The 18790-nt window shown below is 41.1% G+C and overlaps 1 protein-coding gene across 3 annotated transcripts; it reads right to left on the reverse strand.

Moving 5' to 3' along the window:
* Positions 1 to 4754: 4754 nt before the first annotated feature.
* Positions 4755 to 16818, reverse strand: abcf2a (ATP-binding cassette, sub-family F (GCN20), member 2a). Of its 3 annotated transcripts, none has more exons than XM_036966262.1 (15): positions 16795 to 16818; positions 13592 to 13764; positions 13097 to 13309; positions 12426 to 12608; positions 11770 to 11941; positions 10822 to 10917; positions 10166 to 10268; positions 9037 to 9132; positions 8640 to 8759; positions 7969 to 8058; positions 7697 to 7807; positions 7358 to 7420; positions 6749 to 6877; positions 6047 to 6250; positions 4755 to 5761 (listed from the first exon to the last, which is right to left on the reverse strand). In XM_036966262.1, exons 2-15 carry the CDS (start codon positions 13728 to 13730, stop codon positions 5645 to 5647), a joined length of 1836 nt encoding a protein of 611 aa, XP_036822157.1. In that variant the 5' UTR covers positions 13731 to 13764; positions 16795 to 16818; the 3' UTR covers positions 4755 to 5644. The 3 variants fall into 3 exon arrangements, with proteins under 3 accessions (XP_036822157.1, XP_021445752.1, XP_021445749.1); XM_021590077.2 differs by lacking the exon at positions 16795 to 16818 and adding an exon at positions 15961 to 16115; XM_021590074.2 differs by lacking the exon at positions 16795 to 16818 and adding an exon at positions 14408 to 14712.
* Between the last annotated feature and the right edge of the window lie 1972 nt (positions 16819 to 18790).

Consider the following 18790-nt stretch of genomic DNA (forward strand, 5'->3'; position numbering starts at 1 on the left):
GGCCCGAGTTCCCAAATTGGAATTACGAGTTGGATGACCATTCAAATCGATTTTTCCCATTCAGGACTAGTTCTCAATTATCTTGTTGTGAGTTTATTTTTCTATAATAATTTTAACAAATTATATAAAGTTAATTAAGAAGTTGTCAGTTGTGCTCTGGTCATTATTTGAACTGGCTAGGCCGCTAGCTAGTTAACAAGATGGAAACGAACCAAAATATTGTTTAGAAAGTTGATTGTAGTTGCCTGGCTTTACTAGATTTGTTTTTAAAATGATGGGTTCATTTGCATTAACAGTGGCTACCCGTCATTCAGGGCAGCATGTTATTTTGGCATTAATACGTGTCACATATCAGTTTATAAACCATGTAAAAAAATATATAATTGGGTTAATAAAGCTGCATACAAACATGGTCTCTTTTTTTGTTTTCTTGAGTAAGGCAGTTCCAAAATGCAGTTGTTTCAGCCTAGCTAAGTGCTTTCTGTGGGGCAAACCAGCATACAATTTGGAACGTTGCGCCGTGATTGGCACAGTGTTCTGTCACTCATGGAGACACTATCTCACCGCCAAGTCTTAAGGGTAGAGCTAGAAAATTCTGGCCCCTTGGGTGCTGCCATAGAGTTACATTAGATGTGCCCATCCAAGAAGGCTTGAGGTTATTGGCCACAGATAAAAATGAAGTCAAATCACGTTATATATACAGAAGCTTTGATTGGACTGATCATGTCAACATCATACTTTCAAAATATTAGCTAGCAGTAATCATCATGAATAAAGTTGACAATATACTGGCAAATCCTTTTTAATCCTTGTCATGTGAAGAGAAATAATGAAGAGAAATTATAGATAAAATGTATCAGTGCTCATCGGCCATTGGACTTAAACATTACACAACAAGTTGGAAATCGCAAATACAACAATAAGTGGTTTGGAAGTCATTGGTGACAGTGGCTAACTGCAAGAATTGCACAGCAATCACTAGCCTGCTATTCAGTGGAGTGGCTGTGGGGTCCCAAATCTGGGATTAAGGGGCTCTTTTCCAAGTTTAAAAGGAAAAACATTCAACATTGGCCATGCTGTCAATGAAGCATGATTTGTGGTGTGCTCAAAACAACTGTTAACTCGGAACTGTGAAAACTTGACTTTAGTGAGTTCAAGACAACTGGGAAGTCGGGAATAAATTAGCTCCGACTAGGAAAATATGTTTTGAACGGTCATCCAACTAAATCTGGCCTCTTTCTAGAGCCATGACCTGTAGATGAATGACGCCCTCATGATTCAACCTTGTTTTTGTCCGAGTTCCCAGTTGTTTTGAAAGCCCCATAATTCCAGAGAATGCCAGACTTGTGACAAAATTTGCCCACGAAGGCAAGTGAGCACAGCACAACAAGGTGAGTCCAAAAATGTATTGCATGCTGCTGCACAAATTATGTAATATGCCAGGGAGATATGTATATTATAGCTAAGAAAGTAAAACTAAGTGTATGTTGTGTAGTAAGATGTTAGTAGCCAATGTGCCTCACCATAATACTTTGGTCTATTTACCCCTCTTAATTTCACCTACTGTTCTGACTTAGTGGTGCACATGAAGCCTTTAACCTGTTTTAGAGAAATATAATCATTGAATATTGTAAGAGCTTTCATTGTCTGCTTATATGCCCCCTTTATTTATCCTACGATTCTGACTTTGTGTACAGGGAGAATATTGTAAGAACGGCCCATATTCTGAATTCTGTTGCTGTACATTTCAAAAGTGCTGAACACATAGTTATATTGTCTACGTCCGTCCTAGCTCCCTCATTAATGTCTTAATCGAAATTGCAGATTGTCTCTTATCTGCTTGTTGCTCCCTAATTCCATAGTTTGGAAATCTTTGTCTATCGACCTGTCTGTAGACAATTCGAACGCGAAAAATTTCAGATTGCCTCTCTTTTAGCATGTAAATCTTGGTGGATTTTTTAAAAAGTGGGATGCATGCCAGCAAAGCCACTACACAACACTAAACAATACATTAATTATCCTATAATGGTGACTAACGGTACCCACAAACTGTTAGGGCCTATATAAAGCTGTCCCAACTGGTTTAGTGATGTGATTTGTAGTGGCTTTGCTGGCATGCATCCCACAGGTGTTTTTTTTTTGTCCCACTAGGATATATATATATACACACACAGTATATCAGCAGCGACTGGAATAATTGTTTTGAACGGTCATCCAATTTAAGAACTCGGGCCTCTTTCTAGAGTTTTTTTTTTCTAGAGCTCTTCCTTTCGGACCTGAAGATATCTGACGTGATGTTTTGACCTCGTATTTTTTCCGAGTTCCCAGTTGTTCCGAACGCGGCATTAATCCCCTACCGTAACCATTTTAAATGTCAACTCCAATGGGGTAACATGGGGTAGGGACGTCCCAAGGATGCCAAGTAGCAAGGACGTTAATAGAAAACACATAAAAGTATTTTCCAGTTTCTGCCTTCAAAATAAAAGCCCCTACACCAGAAATATTAGAGAAAGGAGATGGGAATCCCGTTTTCAAATAGCGAGCAATAGCAATGTCGTCTTTTTTGTAGGCACCAATTCCGACATGGTTCGTTGGTTGGGGAAAGCCTATGACACAAGTATCAAACTCATTCCACGTAGCGTACTTGATGGATGAATTAAGGTCACTATTTAGTCAGTGGTGTAAAGTACTTAATTAAATAGTACTTTAAAGTATTTTTACTTAAGTCGTTTTTTGGGGTATCTGTACTTTACTATTTATATTTTGACAACTTTTACATTCACTTCACTAAATTTCTATTTTTTTTTTTTTAACACGTTTGCTCTATATATTTCACTGACACCCAATAGTACTTGTTACATTTTGAATGAAAGCAGGACAGAAATGGTCCAATTCATACACTTATCAAGAGAACATCCCTGGTCATCGCTCCTGCCTCTGACCTGGCGGACTCACTAAACACAAACACTTTGTTTCTGAATGAAGTCTGAGTGTTGGAGTGTGTCCCTGGCTATCCATAAATTAAAGAAACATGACCAATTGAGCCATATGGTTAGCTTAATATAAAGAATTTGTAATGATTTTTGCTTTTGATACTTAAGTACATTTTTGCATTTACTTTTGATAAATAAGTATATTTAAAACCAAATACTTTTGACTTTTACTCAAGTAGTATTTTACTGGGTGACTTTCATTTGAGTCATTTCCTATTAAGGTATTTTTACTTTTACTCAAGTATGACAATTGGGTACTTGTTCCACCACTGTAATTAGTAAGGTACTCCCTTCACCTGGTTGTCTAGGTCTTAATTGGAAAAGGAACAAAAACCCGCAGCCCCTTGGCCCTCCATGGAATGAGTTTGACACCCCTGATTGGCCATAGGCCAGGGGTGTCAAACTCATTCCACGTAGGGCCTACCCTAGCTTCTGTGGGGTTTTGTTTTTGCCTTTCAATTAAGACCTAAGGTGTGTTTGAATACTCATACTAACTGCACTATTTGTGACATAAATTGAGTATGTAGTATGCTTATTGGTCCATACTGTTAGTATGCCAAAAGTTCCCGGATGTCGTACAACATTTGCCAAAATACGAAGTAAACAAGCAGGACACTATTTCCATGGTTTTAGGGCCCATAATTCAATTCTTTAGAAAATGGGTGTGGCTTCCACAACATTAAGATTTGAAGAAAATGGCAGAAAATATGCAGCCGAAGTCCGACAAGAGCGGATACAAATTCAGGTTGCAAGTTCAAACCCCCGAGCTGACAAGGTACAAATCTGTCGTTCTGCCCCTGAACAGGCAGTTAAGCCACTGTTCCTAGGCTGTCATTGAAAATAAGAATTTGTTCTTAACTGACTTGCCTAGTTAAATAAAGGTTAAATAAATAATTGCATATATGACAAATGTTGAGCAATGTAATAGTCATGACTTTTCAAATAAGTTCATTTGAAAAGTCAATAGGCATACTACATACTCAATTTACATCAAATAGTACGGTTAGTATGAGTATTCGAACACCGCTTAGGTCTTAATTGAAAGTTAGAAACAAGTTATTACAGAGAACAAGTAAAAGATCACAAAATGTAGTTCGCAAAATTAATTTGTTGTGCCCAATTGATTCCCATTCACTACTTGGGAGTGCTTAACTTTTCCCCAGAATGCAATTGACACAGGCAACGTACACAATGGCCGTACATAACTGAGGAAATCTCTGGCCATATTTGACAAAAGATAAATCCCTCTAGCCCTAAATGTGTGAAGGTCAACAGTACTACTAATAGGAGTGGCAAGTAGACAGGATTCTTCAATTAAGTGTTTCATTCAACAAGAAACTAGTTTTCATTTCACTTGACAAATACTGTACCAAACATCTTAGATGTAAAATTGCATGAGAGACCGATTTGGCAAAAAATTTCAATTTCTGATATTTTTTTATTTATCCTAGTTAACTATTTTGAGGAAGTGTATACTGGCTGCTGTTGCCATGGCATCTCAAGAGGGACAAATTATATTGCTGCTTTGCTAATTTTTCAAGCAAATGTCTTAATTAAGGGAGGATGCGAGGCAGACGTTGACATGGCCTAGCCCTGCTAAGAGCTAACCAAACCTAGTGTGTGGGCTCTAACGCCAATCAATTTGAAATATCTAGACAAATTTCAAAAGGTTAAAAAGACACTGGAAAAAGAAAAGCACTGTCAACTTACTGATGAAATCAAAGTTATCATTGTCATGTTACTAAAAACAGACCACGTCAGTTATTTTGCTCCTTTATTTCAGACATTCCCATTATTGCTGGTACAGTGTTAAATAATGACAAAATAATAAAGCTCTTTTAAAAAGTGAAAGGAAAATAAAAACCGGGCGGCAAGTAACTGATTACATGTAATCTGATTACTAAAAACTAATCAGTTACGTTCCCAGCAAAAAATATTGTAATCAGATTACACACTTGAACTAGATTACTTTTTAGATTTAAAAAGTATGATCACAAAAAAAAAAAAAAAAAAAATCATGACACCTTTCTCAATGACAATTCAGCATTGGGGGGGGGGGGGGGGGGTGCAAGTTTAAATTTGTTCCACCTGAGTGAGTCTGACAAGTCAGACCACCGATGACGACAAATGCGTTTTATGGATCATTTGTCTTTAAATGCCTCCTAAAGGGGAAAGTTATCAAAAGTAAGTCAGATTACAGAGTTTGGGTAATCCAAAAGACTGATGACAATTTTGAACAGGTAACTAGTAACGTATTACATTTTTACCTACCCAACCCTGCAGGCAGTTTATATCCTACCTAGATCTGATCTGTGGAAATGTCATGAACCGTGAATTAAAAACAAAGTGCACATGTTCTCCACTACATTAAAAATGGATACATATTATTTTTTAATACTTTTTAATTCAGAGAAATGAAGATACCGTATGTATGCCTGTTGAAGGGGTAGCAATGGAAGGCAAGTAGGACGCACCACAACCTTCCAGCAGTCTGTAAAGAGGCTTTAAGCAGGAAGGAAATGGGCATCAAGAAATGGAGCAACATGCTTCTTGAGATAAATAGTCAAGTGAAGATGGAATGGGAAATTGGGAGTCCACAGTCTTGAATCTGGGGAGGTCGTTGTTTTTTTTAAATAATATGTTTGTTTTTTTTATACACCGTGCGAATTTTTGTCAATCTTCTTTTTCAGATGGTGTTTGTAAGCCAAGATGTCCCGGTTCCATTTGGTGATCGTCTGCTTTTCACAAACCCAGATCTCCTGGGCCACCTAGGGAGGGAACAAAAAGGAGAAACGGGGTTGAAAAGGGACAAATGTGCATCAATCCCCATTCTTCCAACAAAGATTTCTCATAGGTATATATAAACTAGGACTATTTATAATAAACTCATTCAAAATATGTTGACTCTGCTACTGTATATTAGTGGAGTGTAACAGTGCAGCACCAGTATGCCAATTGCATGATGGAGTATATTCAGACAGTGTGGCAGTTGTCCAACAATGTATTTAAAAACAACCCTTTCATACAAAGTGTTCTAGTCTTTTTATCCAAACCTGCTGGATGAGCCTGAAGTCGTGGCTAACCAACATCATGCCGCCCTCGTACTCGTTGATGGCGTCGGCCAGGGCGTCAATGGTCTCGATGTCCAAGTGATTGGTGGGCTCATCCAGGAAGAGCATGTGGGCATTCTGACCAGCCAGCCAGGCGAAGCACACCCGGCACTTCTGCCCATCAGACAGGTTCCGGATGGGGTTCACCTGGTAAAATGCAGAAAATTGCCACCAATGTCAGTAAAATCAGGGCGGCAGGTAGCCTAGTGGTTAAGAGCGGTGGGCCAATAATCGACAGGTCGTTGGGTCCAATCTTTGAGCCGACTAGGTGAAAGATCTGCCGATGTGCCCTTGAGCAAGGCACTTATCGCTAATTGCTCCTGTAAGTCACTCTGTACAAGAGAGTCTGCTAAACGACTAAAATGTAAATTGTCGTAAGACAGCCCCCCAATTCATCTATGGGTTTAATTACATTTCCGACTTCAGTTTAATTTTAAATGACCTACAACCCTGCAAACCTGGGCTCAAATATAATTGTTTTTTTTCTCTCCAAATACATAAGCTGCCCTTGGAGCTTGAATGGTGCAAATGGAACCAATGGAATAGTCCCAAAAGTACAAACCCCACTCCCGTGGCATGCCAGACGGGCTCAATCAAACCCTGCTACATGACAAATGTTTTAGGATCACTAATGATCAAACTGACCTGCTGTTTGCCCGTCAGCCCATAACGGCCAATGATCTTCCTCATCTCCTCCCTCTCCTTGATCTCTGGGTAACACTTCATCATGTAGTCCAGGGGCGAGAGGTCGAGTTCCAGCTGCTCAGTTAGATGCTTTAGAGGGGAAATAAGGAGTAGGTTCATCCATGTGAATCGTGTAGAGTTGTAAAAAAAAATATCTAATTTCTGAAGTTGTCCCGTGATGGATGCGGTGGATTGAGACATCAATTTAAAAAATTAAATATAAAACATATCTAGCTTAAACTGACAGATTGATGGATTTATTTTAACGCTAATTAGATTTCTACAGGGACGCAGACATCGACTCTAGAACTTAATGTGTACATCACTTTTTATAGTTGGGACTTCGTTTTCAACCATAAGTTAAATTGTTTTTTTAATAATAATATCACTGGAGGATGACTTTAACTTCAAGTAATTAAATAAAACTAAAGATGCCACTGACCATCCCGTCATCTCAAAATTTGCAGTCTACTCCAATTTTTTGCCATTGTAGGAGCACACAAAAAAAAAAGTGTTTCTGGACACAATTGTCAAGACAGTTTAGGCTATTAGTGCATTTTAAAATGGTACCTGGTGATATCTGCCAATCTTGACGTGGGAGTTCTTGCGGATCATACCGTCAGTAGGGAGGAGCTGAGGACAAAGAATGACGAGACGTGAGTCGGGATGTCTGATCAGAAACATGTATACTTTTGAGAAGTTGAATAAAATAAAATGACATTTAACTAGAAAAGACAACTGAACAGGAAATGGAAAGAAAAAAAGTGACAACGTACATGGTTTCTACTCATTGGCCCCTCACTTGTCAGTAAAAACAGTACCATTAAGGTAATGCCTCATGGCAGGGCCAAATAGCAGAACAATTAGTTAGCTAAATGACCATATAATTATAACAATGTCAAGACTCACCTCTCCAGTGAGAAGTTTGAGCAAGGTGGATTTCCCGGCCCCGTTGGGCCCCACAAGGGCCACTCGGGTGTCGAGGTCTATGCCGAACTCAAGGTTCTTGTATATATGGGGCTGAAATGTCAAACAAGGGGAAAAAATAAGAAATTCACACTAACAATATCACAAAAAAAACGTGATTGAGTAGTTCGGAGCTGGAATTTCTCTTCTCATAAATAAAACAAATAAATTAAAAAAACATTCAGTCAGAAGTGAGAGGTTGGACAATCACCTACCTGGTCATCGGAGTACTTGAAGCTGACATTCTGTACCATGATGACCGGAGGGGGAATCTTCCCACAGGGAGGAAAACAAAATGACAGGGTCTAAAGGAGAAGAGAAGAATGAGCTTACTGTCTTCGGGGAGGAGTTTAGGATATAGCTTAGTGTCTTCGGGGAGGAGTTTAGGATATAGCTTACTGTCTTCGGGGAGGAGTTTAGGATATAGCTTACTGTCTTCGGGGAGGAGTTTAGGATATAGCTTACTGTCCTCGGGGAGGAGTTTAGGATATAGCTTACTGTCCTCGGGGAGGAGTTTAGGATATAGCTTACTGTCTTCAGATCTGAGGATGATCCCTGCCCTACCACCCTGAATGGAGCTATGATATTTTGGTTTCTATTTTGCAATTCTATAAAAAAAACAAATCTATTATCCTGGAACTAACTCACTCTGTGGCATCTACTGTACACTTCTTTGCATCACAATAGACCATAACTATGTTCAGAATTTTCTAAAATAAAAAAAGAGTTACCTGCAGTAATATCCACTTACTATAGTCCAGATAATTCTGACCATGTGACTTGCAGTCAAAACTAATTACACACCAAAAAAAAACGAACCTTTTCAAACCCTATATGGGAAGCACTGTCACTTTTGTCCACCGAGTAAGTCACTAAACAAACTTACTTTGTCATTGGAAACGCTCTCAGTCAGGCCAGAGGCCACCATCTTCTGCAGGGTTTTCTCTTTACTCTGGGCTTGGCGAGCCAACTTGGCTGAGCCGTGCCCAAACCGGGCTATGTAGTTCTGGTGGGGTGGTAAGGAGAGAAAGGGAGGTTTACAAAATAAATATCTGTTTGGTGAAGCCCTTCACTCCCAACACTCCCTCATAATTGTGTGTCACATGAGTTTATTCAACTTAAAACAGTTTGTATGAAACGACCACACCCTAGGTGGTTCCAAAATAACCCACCACTATGCTTGATCCATCACATAACTGGCATCAGCCCGAATTTCACATAAATAAATTGCCAAACCACTAGTGAATGAGGAAGTGTGTTTAGAGAAAGGGAATCTTAGATACCTTCATGTGTTTGATCTGGTCCTGCTCCCAGTTGAATCTCTTCATCTGGTTCTCTTCCAGCTCCTCCCTGGTCTTTATGTACTGATCGTAGTTGCCCTATCAGGAAGTAAACAAACATAGTTGCCCTATCAGGATGTAAACAAACAGTTACCCTACCACAGGGATAGGCAACTGGTGGTCCCCCTTTGAAGGCCCTCGGATCAAGAGTAGAATACACAAGGTCCAAATTTTGTCGAAATTTGGTTGTCCATCAGTAGTTTGTCTTGTTGTGTCAGTCACTGATAGTCACTCAATTAAATTAGCCCATGTCAGGGGGAGGATGGATGTTGGTACACAGACCCAAGTGCAGCTCGTCATCATATTTTGTGCCCCCCCCCAATCAAAGTTGCCCATCCCTGCCCTACCAGGAGTTTGTTTTTACACGAGTACCATTTTACACTTGAAATGGGATGTACTCGTACACCGGAGTCATTTTCCTTTGTTCTTATGACTTGAATATACTTACTTTTATCCAGAGTAACTAACCATGGGCAAATACAATATAAAACTACTAGATGGTTGAAGTCTGAGAAAGTATCAGGGTGTAAAACTAACTTTTTTGTATGCCAATCATGGTGGCAGGTAGATATAATTTCTACCAGCCACAGATTTTTTTTTTACCAAACAAAATATTTTAGCAATAATTACACAACATGAGCATGCTTAGTAATGTTTCTAAAAACAAATGTATTACAAATAAGTGATGTGGTATATGTTCGATTTAATTTTACACTGAACAAAAATATAAAAACACAAGAAGTGTTGGTCCCATGTTTCATGAGCTGAAATAAAACAATCCCTGAAATGTTCCATACGCACAAAAAACGTATTTCTCACAATTTGTGCACAAATTTGTTTACATCCCTGTAATTCACATGGATGGTGAATTAGACATACTTACCCGCCAATGCCAAGTCCTACCCATGTTTGGTAGGTGTTAATTTTAGGCCCTGGTAAGTATGATAAACTGGTGTTTTATTTATCAACTGAAGACAGGAAATGCAACTGCTCTGACTTGGAGGATTATTCTAAACCAGACAAACATCCCATTGGTCCATGTTGGCTAGTTGCAGGGTGCAGTTGCTCTTACCGTGTAGTATTTCAGCTTGCGCTCGTGTAAGTGCATGATGTTGGTGCACACGCCGTTAAGGAAGTCTTGCGAATGGGAAATCAGGACCAAAATACGTTTAAATCTGTTGAATTGGAGAGAGAATTGTTTGGACACTTCAAAATACTGACAAAGCTAATCTTGAGTTACACCAAACATGGGGATTCTTCATCCAAATGTAAAGGATTATAGTCAAAGTTTATAGCTAGTGGTTAGTACAGATTAGTCAACTCCATGAGTAATGTCTAAAACATCTCATGTTGGAACGAACAAACCCTGTGGCGTCCGTTCTACACTTTGGCATGCTGCTGGGATCAGATAAACGCTTCGGTCTAGTTTTTGTCAACGCGCCCCCGCACTGACAACATACTGCCAGGCAGGGACACTATAATTCGGCCTTTTGTTTACATCATGTCACAGCAGCAGTAATATCTTAAAGGCGGAAACATATTTACACGACTTCCTAGTTTACCTCTGGAGTTGTCGATCAATAAAACCACAGTAGGTCATAGCAGAAAGCTGCTTTCAACCAATCAACGGTGGCTTTTCGAGTTAATAAAAATAAATGATAAAAACGGCACAAATCTGTCTAGAAAAGTAATGTCCTACATCTTACACACACAGGTAATGGGCCTTACTGGCTAAGCTCTTCCTCCAGCCACACACAGGCATCCAAGTCCAAGTGATTGGTGGGCTCATCCAGCAGCAACATGAAGGGCTTCAAGAACAGGGCTCTGGAGTCGAGGAACACACAAACAAAACATTACTTTTTGGGGGGTGGGGGGAGATGACCCAAAACATAAAAATTTTTTTAAAAAAAAACAGGGCATTTGCAAATGAAAAACACCCATTCACTCTTAGATTCTTATTGATGTGTGATTTAGATTTATTTATTTTTTAAATCTTAAAACCTTTTAAATCTATAAATTGTTTTTAATGACTAAAAAGGCATCTGGGCAAAGTGAAAGGGAACACAAAGAGTAGAGTGCCCAGAACTGTAGGGATCAGATAAACGCTTCGGTCCATTTTTGTCACCGCGCCGCCGCACTGTGAACATACTGCTTGGCGGTGGCGCTATCATTCGGCCTTTCTTTACATCACTTCCCAAACAGTTCTGAGGCAAACGCCTACGCAGCATTAAAATACATATATATATATATATATATATATCCCATAGCGCTATGCCCTTCAGAACCCTAGCGGCATTGGCTCCTACCGCTTTCATGAAGATCTGACATTTCTTCTAGACAGATGTTAAAAGGGGAATTTCTGTAGCGATGCTTGAGAGTCTAGGAAAAAGACTGGGCTCAAGGCCTGCGTTCATAAAGTGTCTCACAGTAGGATTGCTGATCTAGGATCAGGTCCCCCACCTGTTATGATTCAAAGGTTATATAACGGATCCTAGATCAGCACTCCTTCACCGAGATGTTTTATCAATACAGACACAGAGCTGTGGATAATGAAGACCTGATCCTAGATCAGCACTCATTCACTGAGATGTTTTATCAATACAGACCCAGAGCTGTGGATAATGAAGACCTGATCCTAGATCAGCAGGTTTGTATTGTACAGGGTGGGTGTGTTACCTGGCCAGAGCGACACGCATCCTCCAGCCTCCGCTGAAGTCCTTGAGCTTCTTCTGCTGCATGGCGGCGGTAAAGCCCAGGCCGTGGAGGATCTGGGAGGCCCGCACCTCGGCCTTGTCTGCGTCCAGCTCCTCCAGACGCTCATACAGCTCCATCAGCTTCTCACACTCAGCTTTAGGGGAGAGAAAAAAGGAGAGAGAGAGAGAGAGAGAGCGTAGGAAAAGAGAAAGGAGGTGAGTTGGAGTGGTGGACAGAAGGGAGGGAACTTCCACTCAACGGTTTTCATTTTAACTGGTTGGGGGCGGGGTGAAATGTAATCACGGTTGTCATGCCACCAAATAAGCCTTTGTGCCCATTGCCCGACGCTACATCACAAAGGGAACTCATTCTGTAGGACTGTTCGGGACATGGGAAGTAGTGTACCACGCCTAGGAAGGGATGCTGCCACGATGAGCACAGTTCCCATGGTAACGTGGAAATACTCTTAAATTACCACAACCCATCCACCATTATAAAAAGGCAATCGCTATCACCACAGCAAGGTACAAAACGTTTAGATAAATAGGAACAACCTTAAATTGCTCCATTTGAGACAGTTTTAGCAATGGTCTTCCTATGAGGGCGAAGTAGACGAAGGACGAATGCAAAACACTCACAGTCCTCGGAGGCCAGGCGCTCGGCCTCCTTCTCCAGATGGATCCTCTCCGCGTCCACCTCCATGACACACTGCAGGGCCGTCTTGTCGCTGGGCGCCATCTCACGGGTCAGGTGGTAGATGTCAATGTGCTCTGGGATAGGTATCTCGCGGTGGCCAATGGCTGACAGCAACATGGATTTACCTGGAAAAAGTAGAGTCCCCATAGGAGATCAAATGTTGTATTCGTAAATAAATAATAATTATTTTATCTTTATTTAACTAGGCAAGTCAGTTAAGAACAAATTCTTATTTTCAATGACGAACAGTGAGTTAACTGCCTGTTCAGGGGGAGAACGACAGATTTGTACCTTGTCAGGGATTCGTACTTGCAACCTTTCGGTTACTAGCCCAACGCTCTAACCATTAGGCTACCCTGCCGCCCCATTGTTCCAATAAACGGCTGAGATGGTTGAAAAGCGTACCCACTGAGACGGGCGTACCCACTACTGAAGATTACATGGCAAAAAAGGTGTCCCAAGGCACTGGGTCATGTTCATTAGAGCACACCGTAGCAAAATGTTTTGCAATGAAAAAAAAATGTACATTTGTGTTTCTACTCAAAATGTAATTTGAGGGGTTTCTTCCGTTTTATGCCCATTGAACACAACTCAGGCGGCGGTAACTACTTACCAGTGCCGTTGAGGCCAATGAGGCCATAGCGCCGGCCCGAGTTGAGCTCCAGGCTGGTGTCCTGCAACAGCTCTTGCCCGTGGAAGGTGAGCGACAAGCTGGCGACGTGGACGTCCGTGCTGTTGGGGTGCGACGCCAGGACGCCGGTTACAGCCCGCGCCTCTGTTTTCTTCAGCTCAAACTCGTCCATCTCCTTGGTCAGCATATCCACTCCTGTGACACAGTGAGACTTTAGTTTAGTTTGTCATTTTATACATGAAAAAAAAAGGGGTTATCCATCTCCACTGACAGACATATGTGTACCAGTCAACCCATATTTAACATGAGATACCAACCACCCACCCACTTACATGACAGAGTAATTTAGCAGACGCTCAAGAGCTATTTACATTTTAGTGCAAGAAGAAAACAAAACACATCTCTGAGCACCTAATGTAGCTGTGAAGAGGATTTAGACTTGAGCCCTTTAGTTCCTCTATGATAGACAACTAATACCGTTGCTTTCTGCTCCATTCTGCTGGCCTTGCTCTAGTATCTCTCCCTCTCCGTCCTCTCCTGGTTTTTTGGCCTTCTGCCGGGATTTGGCGGCTTCCTTCTTCTTCTGCGCCTTCTTCTTGGCCAGGTCGGAGGGCATGGCTGCTGAGGACCTCGAGGGAAAAAAATTCAACCTGAAGACACAGCGAGAAGGGGGACAAAGCAGGGGAAACTGGGTCAGTGACGTTGTGTTCCCTGCATCTGGATTATCAGAGAGGCTAATACGGTAGCTAAGCAGTCTTAGGGTGAAAGTAATGGTATATTGTTTGATGCAGCCACTAAAATGGAAAAGAGTAGCAAGCCAATGTAGCAAGCCAACACCTAATTTCCATTAGCTGGCATAAGAGTAAACAAATTAAAGTAACGTTATATAAATGGTTGACTTAAGGGGTTGCCTGTGTTAGATTCAAGGTGACTTGTTGCTGACCAGCTAAATGGGAAATTCAATGCAATCAACCCCGATAAAGCCCCACTTGATCGGGCTTTAGTGGAAGGCTTGCAAGTCCTCCCTTCCAGCCTTAGTTGCCATTAATGATATGTATTAACCCTAGATGACATACAGGGGGCACTGTTTTGAAGCCACCGCACAGCCATTTTGGTATTCCAAAGTAAAAAAATATTTGACAGCGTGTCTATATATTCTATTAGACTCCTCAATGCATATTTTAGCATTATATTATGTAACCTAAACATTAAAAAATATATATAAACACGGCCTCCCGAGTGACACAGTGATCTAAGGCACTGCATCACCATGCTAGATTCATCACTACAGACCCGGGTTTGATCCCAGGATGTGTCGCAGCTGGCCACGAGTCCCTTGAGGCGGCACACAATTGGCCCAGTGTCGTCCGGGTTAGGGGAGGGTTTAGCCGGCCGGGATGTCCTTGTCCCATCGCGCTCTAGAGACTCCTTGTGGGTGGCGGGCCGGGTGCATGCACGCTGAATTTGGTCGCCAGCTGGACTGTGTTTCCTCCGACACATAGGTGCGGCTGGCTTCCGGGTTAAGCGAGCAGTGTGTCAAGAAGCAGTGCGGCAGGGTCGAGTTTGAGGACACATGGCTCTCGACCTTCACCTCGCCCGAGTCCGTACGGGAGTTGCAGCGATGGGACAAGACTAACTACCAATTGGAAATCATGAAATTGGGGAGAAAAAGGGGTAAAAAGAACAACATTTTTGTACCAATTTAACTGCTCCCACTACAAATACATGTAATTTGGTGCTTAAATGATATTGAAATACTGCAGAATTCCATTCATTTCTATGGAGGACTGGGCCTACTGAGGAGCACCAATATGGAGGCCAGTGGCTTCAAAGCCTCATTAGCTACATCGTATTAACACAAGCTGGTGTTCATAGACATCATTGGTTTCCATTCATATGAATCGCAAGCAAAGACGAGACATTGGAAATTGCCAGTTCATATCAGGTTACACAGCTGATGAATTTTACGCCAAGATCGCTAACGGTATGTAACTAGCTAATTATATTGGTGCCGTGGTGATTGCAACATCAGTACATTCCGGGCCTAGCATCGTTACTCAACACCAATAAATGCCAGCATAATTTCCCTTGTAGCAAGCTAGTTCGTTCTTACAGCATAGCGGTAAGCGCTGAAGAACCGGGGTAGTTAAGACAGGTGGGTAATGTAATCTCACGTGTCGTCCTCACACGCATTTCCTGCCATTTACCTAGTTGGCTATTTTAACCAATATCCTGTAAGAACTGTGCGTAACTAGTAGCTACATAATTTAATCAACTAGCCCAACTGCGGTAGTTAACTAGATGCGAAACTGGCGCCCTGGGCCATTTTATATGGAGGTTGATAAAGAGGCCCCTAAATTACCAAGCTAATGTTCGCTAGCTAAACGGCTAGGTCGAAAAATATATATACACACACAACGGTTATATTCAACCAAAGGTAAAATTGTCTAGCTAAAATTACGTCCGAATATAGTTATAAAATCTTATCACAAATCCAGGAATCCCGTGTGGGCCTTCATGTCCTTTGATTTGACAGATGCCAATAAATTCCGCTGGCTATAAATCCCCCCACCCCCACAAAACGATTGAGTCAGACTCCAAGTAATGATTCAGCTAACTGGTGGCTAATGCCGAAGCAACTCGTGGTCCTCTTCACTGCATTGTGTAACTAGCTAGTTTACCGGCGGGTATGCTAGCTCGACTTTAGTTAGCTAACGTTACTGATCGAATCAATCTTGTATCTTCTTACTAAAAGCCCACATACGAATTTTTTTGTATACTATTATTTGTGACTATGTCAGGTGTGGTTCATATACGTTTAAATATAATGAAATATATTTTCTTACCGGTCTTGTACCTGTTCACCGGCGGCGGCGACGACGTTGGAAACGCACAAGAAAGAATGATCTCGTTGTCGCGTGTTCCCTACGCCGGCTCACCCGACCAATGAAACGCCGAGTTGTCTTTGTAGCTCCACCTTCTCATTTTAATGTAGGGCGGGTAAAGGAAGGGTTGCTGGGAAATGGTGTATTCTGTACGTCATTACCGACAACAAAAAAAGCGTCAAGACGAGAAATGATTCATTTATTGCAACAACATTGATAGTGTGGCCTGAACTCCTGTGATTTGTATTTTACCGTGAAATTCTTACTTGCAAGCCTTTAAACAATGCAGTTCAAGAAATAGAATTAGAAAAATATTTACAACGTTTAAAAAAAGTAAGAGGCTATATGGCAGCGCACAATTGGGCCAGCTTCGTCCGGGTTTGGCCGGGGTAGGCAGTCATTGTAAATCAGCCTGAAACATGGTTAGACTTTGCATATTCTGATTATTTATTATAATATAAGATATGTTAAATATAAACTCCAGGAGGTTTTCACTTCTCAAATTGAGGAAACATGCAATTGGCATGCTGACTGCAGGAATGTCTACCAGAGCTGTTGCCATAAAATTGATTGTTCATTTCTCTCCAATAATCCGCCTCCAATTGCATTTTACCGATGCCAGTTTGAATGCACAGAAATACCGTAACGAGATCCTGAGGCCCATTGTCGCGCCATTCACCCGCCACCATAACCTCGTGTTTCAGCATGATAATGCACAGCCCCATGTCGCAAGGATCTGTACACAATTCCTGGAAGCTGAAAATGTCCCCGTTCTTCCATGACCTGCGTACTCACCAGACATGTCACTCTTTGAGCATATTTGAGATGCTCTGGATCGATGTGTACGACAGCGTGGTCCAGTTCCGGCCAATATCCAGCAACTTTGCATAGCTTGAAGAGGAGTGGGGACAACATTCCCCAGGCCACAACCTTTAGCCTGATCAACTCTATGCGAAGGAGACGTGAGGCAAATGGTTTGTCACACCAGATACTGATTGGTTTTCTGATGCACGCCCCTACTTTTTATTTTATTTATTAAGGTGACTTTGACCAACCGATGCATATCTGTATTCCCAGTCATGTGAAATCAATAAATTAGGGCCTAATTTATTTATTTCAATTGACTGATTTCCTTAACTGTAACACAGTAAAATCTTTGAAATAGTTGCAGGTTGCGTTAATGTTTTTGTTCGGTATAGTTTCACGTCTGTCTTGAATACATAATTACATTTGGTGATTTTCTCATTGTCCTTATAGACCCAAGCTTATCTTCAGATCTGTGTGTGTGTTAGTCTTTACGTTCACATGAATTATGCATTAATGGCAATGGGAAGATTTGGGTGAACTTCTGATTGACACTTTGTTAAGTAACAGTTGATCCATTGTCCTCCGCAGAGTGAGATAAATGCGGAACATCAGCAGGAGCCAGTTGTGCAGGAGAAGGGGGACCGATGACTCCTTCCAGAAACCCTCACATTGCTCTTCTGGCTGCTACTCTGTCATATGTGGCCCCACTACAACACGATCACCACGCCAGCGAGGTGAACCATAAGGACACACAGTGGTGGGAAAAAGGACTCAATTGTCATCCTTGAGTAAAAGTTAAAGATACCTTTTATAGAAAAGGACTCAATTGTCATCCTTGAGTAAAAGTTAAAGATACCTTTTATAGAAAAGGACTCAATTGTCATCCTTGAGTAAAAGTTAAAGATACCTTTTATTAGAAAAGGACTCAAGTGAAATTAAAAAGTACATATTTTTTTAGGAATGTAGTGAAGTAAAAGTAATGTACAGATACCCCCAGAAACAACTTAAATAGTACTTGAAAGTATTTTTACTTAAGTACGTTACACCACTGAGGTCACAGTCCATAACAGTCCTTATTTATTGAATACCCTCAGATCAGTTTTTTTTTTTTTTGCTACACGTTCTGTATCTAAATTTAACTTAAGTTGAGCTGTTTCTTAATAAGTTGTACAACTGCCTAGACACACCCTGCAGGATCTGGTTTCCTCCTTACAGAGGAGAAATAAACAACCCAGAATCCCCAGTAAATGAAGAAAGAACAAAATACTAAACTCGAGCAACTTTCCTCCAAGGAACTATCATCCATATGAATGTCATCACTGACACCCACTTTGTTTTCACAATTCCAGAATTTACAGTGCCTTGCGAAAGTATTCGGCCCCCTTGAACTTTGCGACCTTTTGCCACATTTCAGGCTTCAAACATAAAGATATAAAACTGTATTTTTTTGTGAAGAATCAACAACAAGTGGGACACAATCATGAAGTGGAACGACATTTATTGGATATTTCAAACTTTTTTAACAAATCAAAAACTGAAAAATTGGGCGTGCAAAATCATTCAGCCCCCTTAAGTTAATACTTTGTAGCGCCACCTTTTGCTGCGATTACAGCTGTAAGTCGCTTGGGGTATGTCTCTATCAGTTTTGCACATCGAGAGACTGAATTTTTTTCCCACTCCTCCTTGCAAAACAGCTCGAGCTCAGTGAGGTTGGATGGAGAGCATTTGTGAACAGCAGTTTTCAGTTCTTTCCACAGATTCTCGATTGGATTCAGGTCTGGACTTTGACTTGGCCATTCTAACACCTGGATATGTTTATTTTTGAACCATTCCATTGTAGATTTTGCTTTATGTTTTGGATCATTGTCTTGTTGGAAGACAAATCTCCGTCCCAGTCTCAGGTCTTTTGCAGACTCCATCAGGTTTTCTTCCAGAATGGTCCTGTATTTGGCTCCATCCATCTTCCCATCAATTTTAACCATCT

Source organism: Oncorhynchus mykiss, chromosome 28 (genome assembly GCF_013265735.2).
Source record: "Oncorhynchus mykiss isolate Arlee chromosome 28, USDA_OmykA_1.1, whole genome shotgun sequence".
Taxonomy (NCBI): Eukaryota; Metazoa; Chordata; class Actinopteri; order Salmoniformes; family Salmonidae; genus Oncorhynchus; species Oncorhynchus mykiss.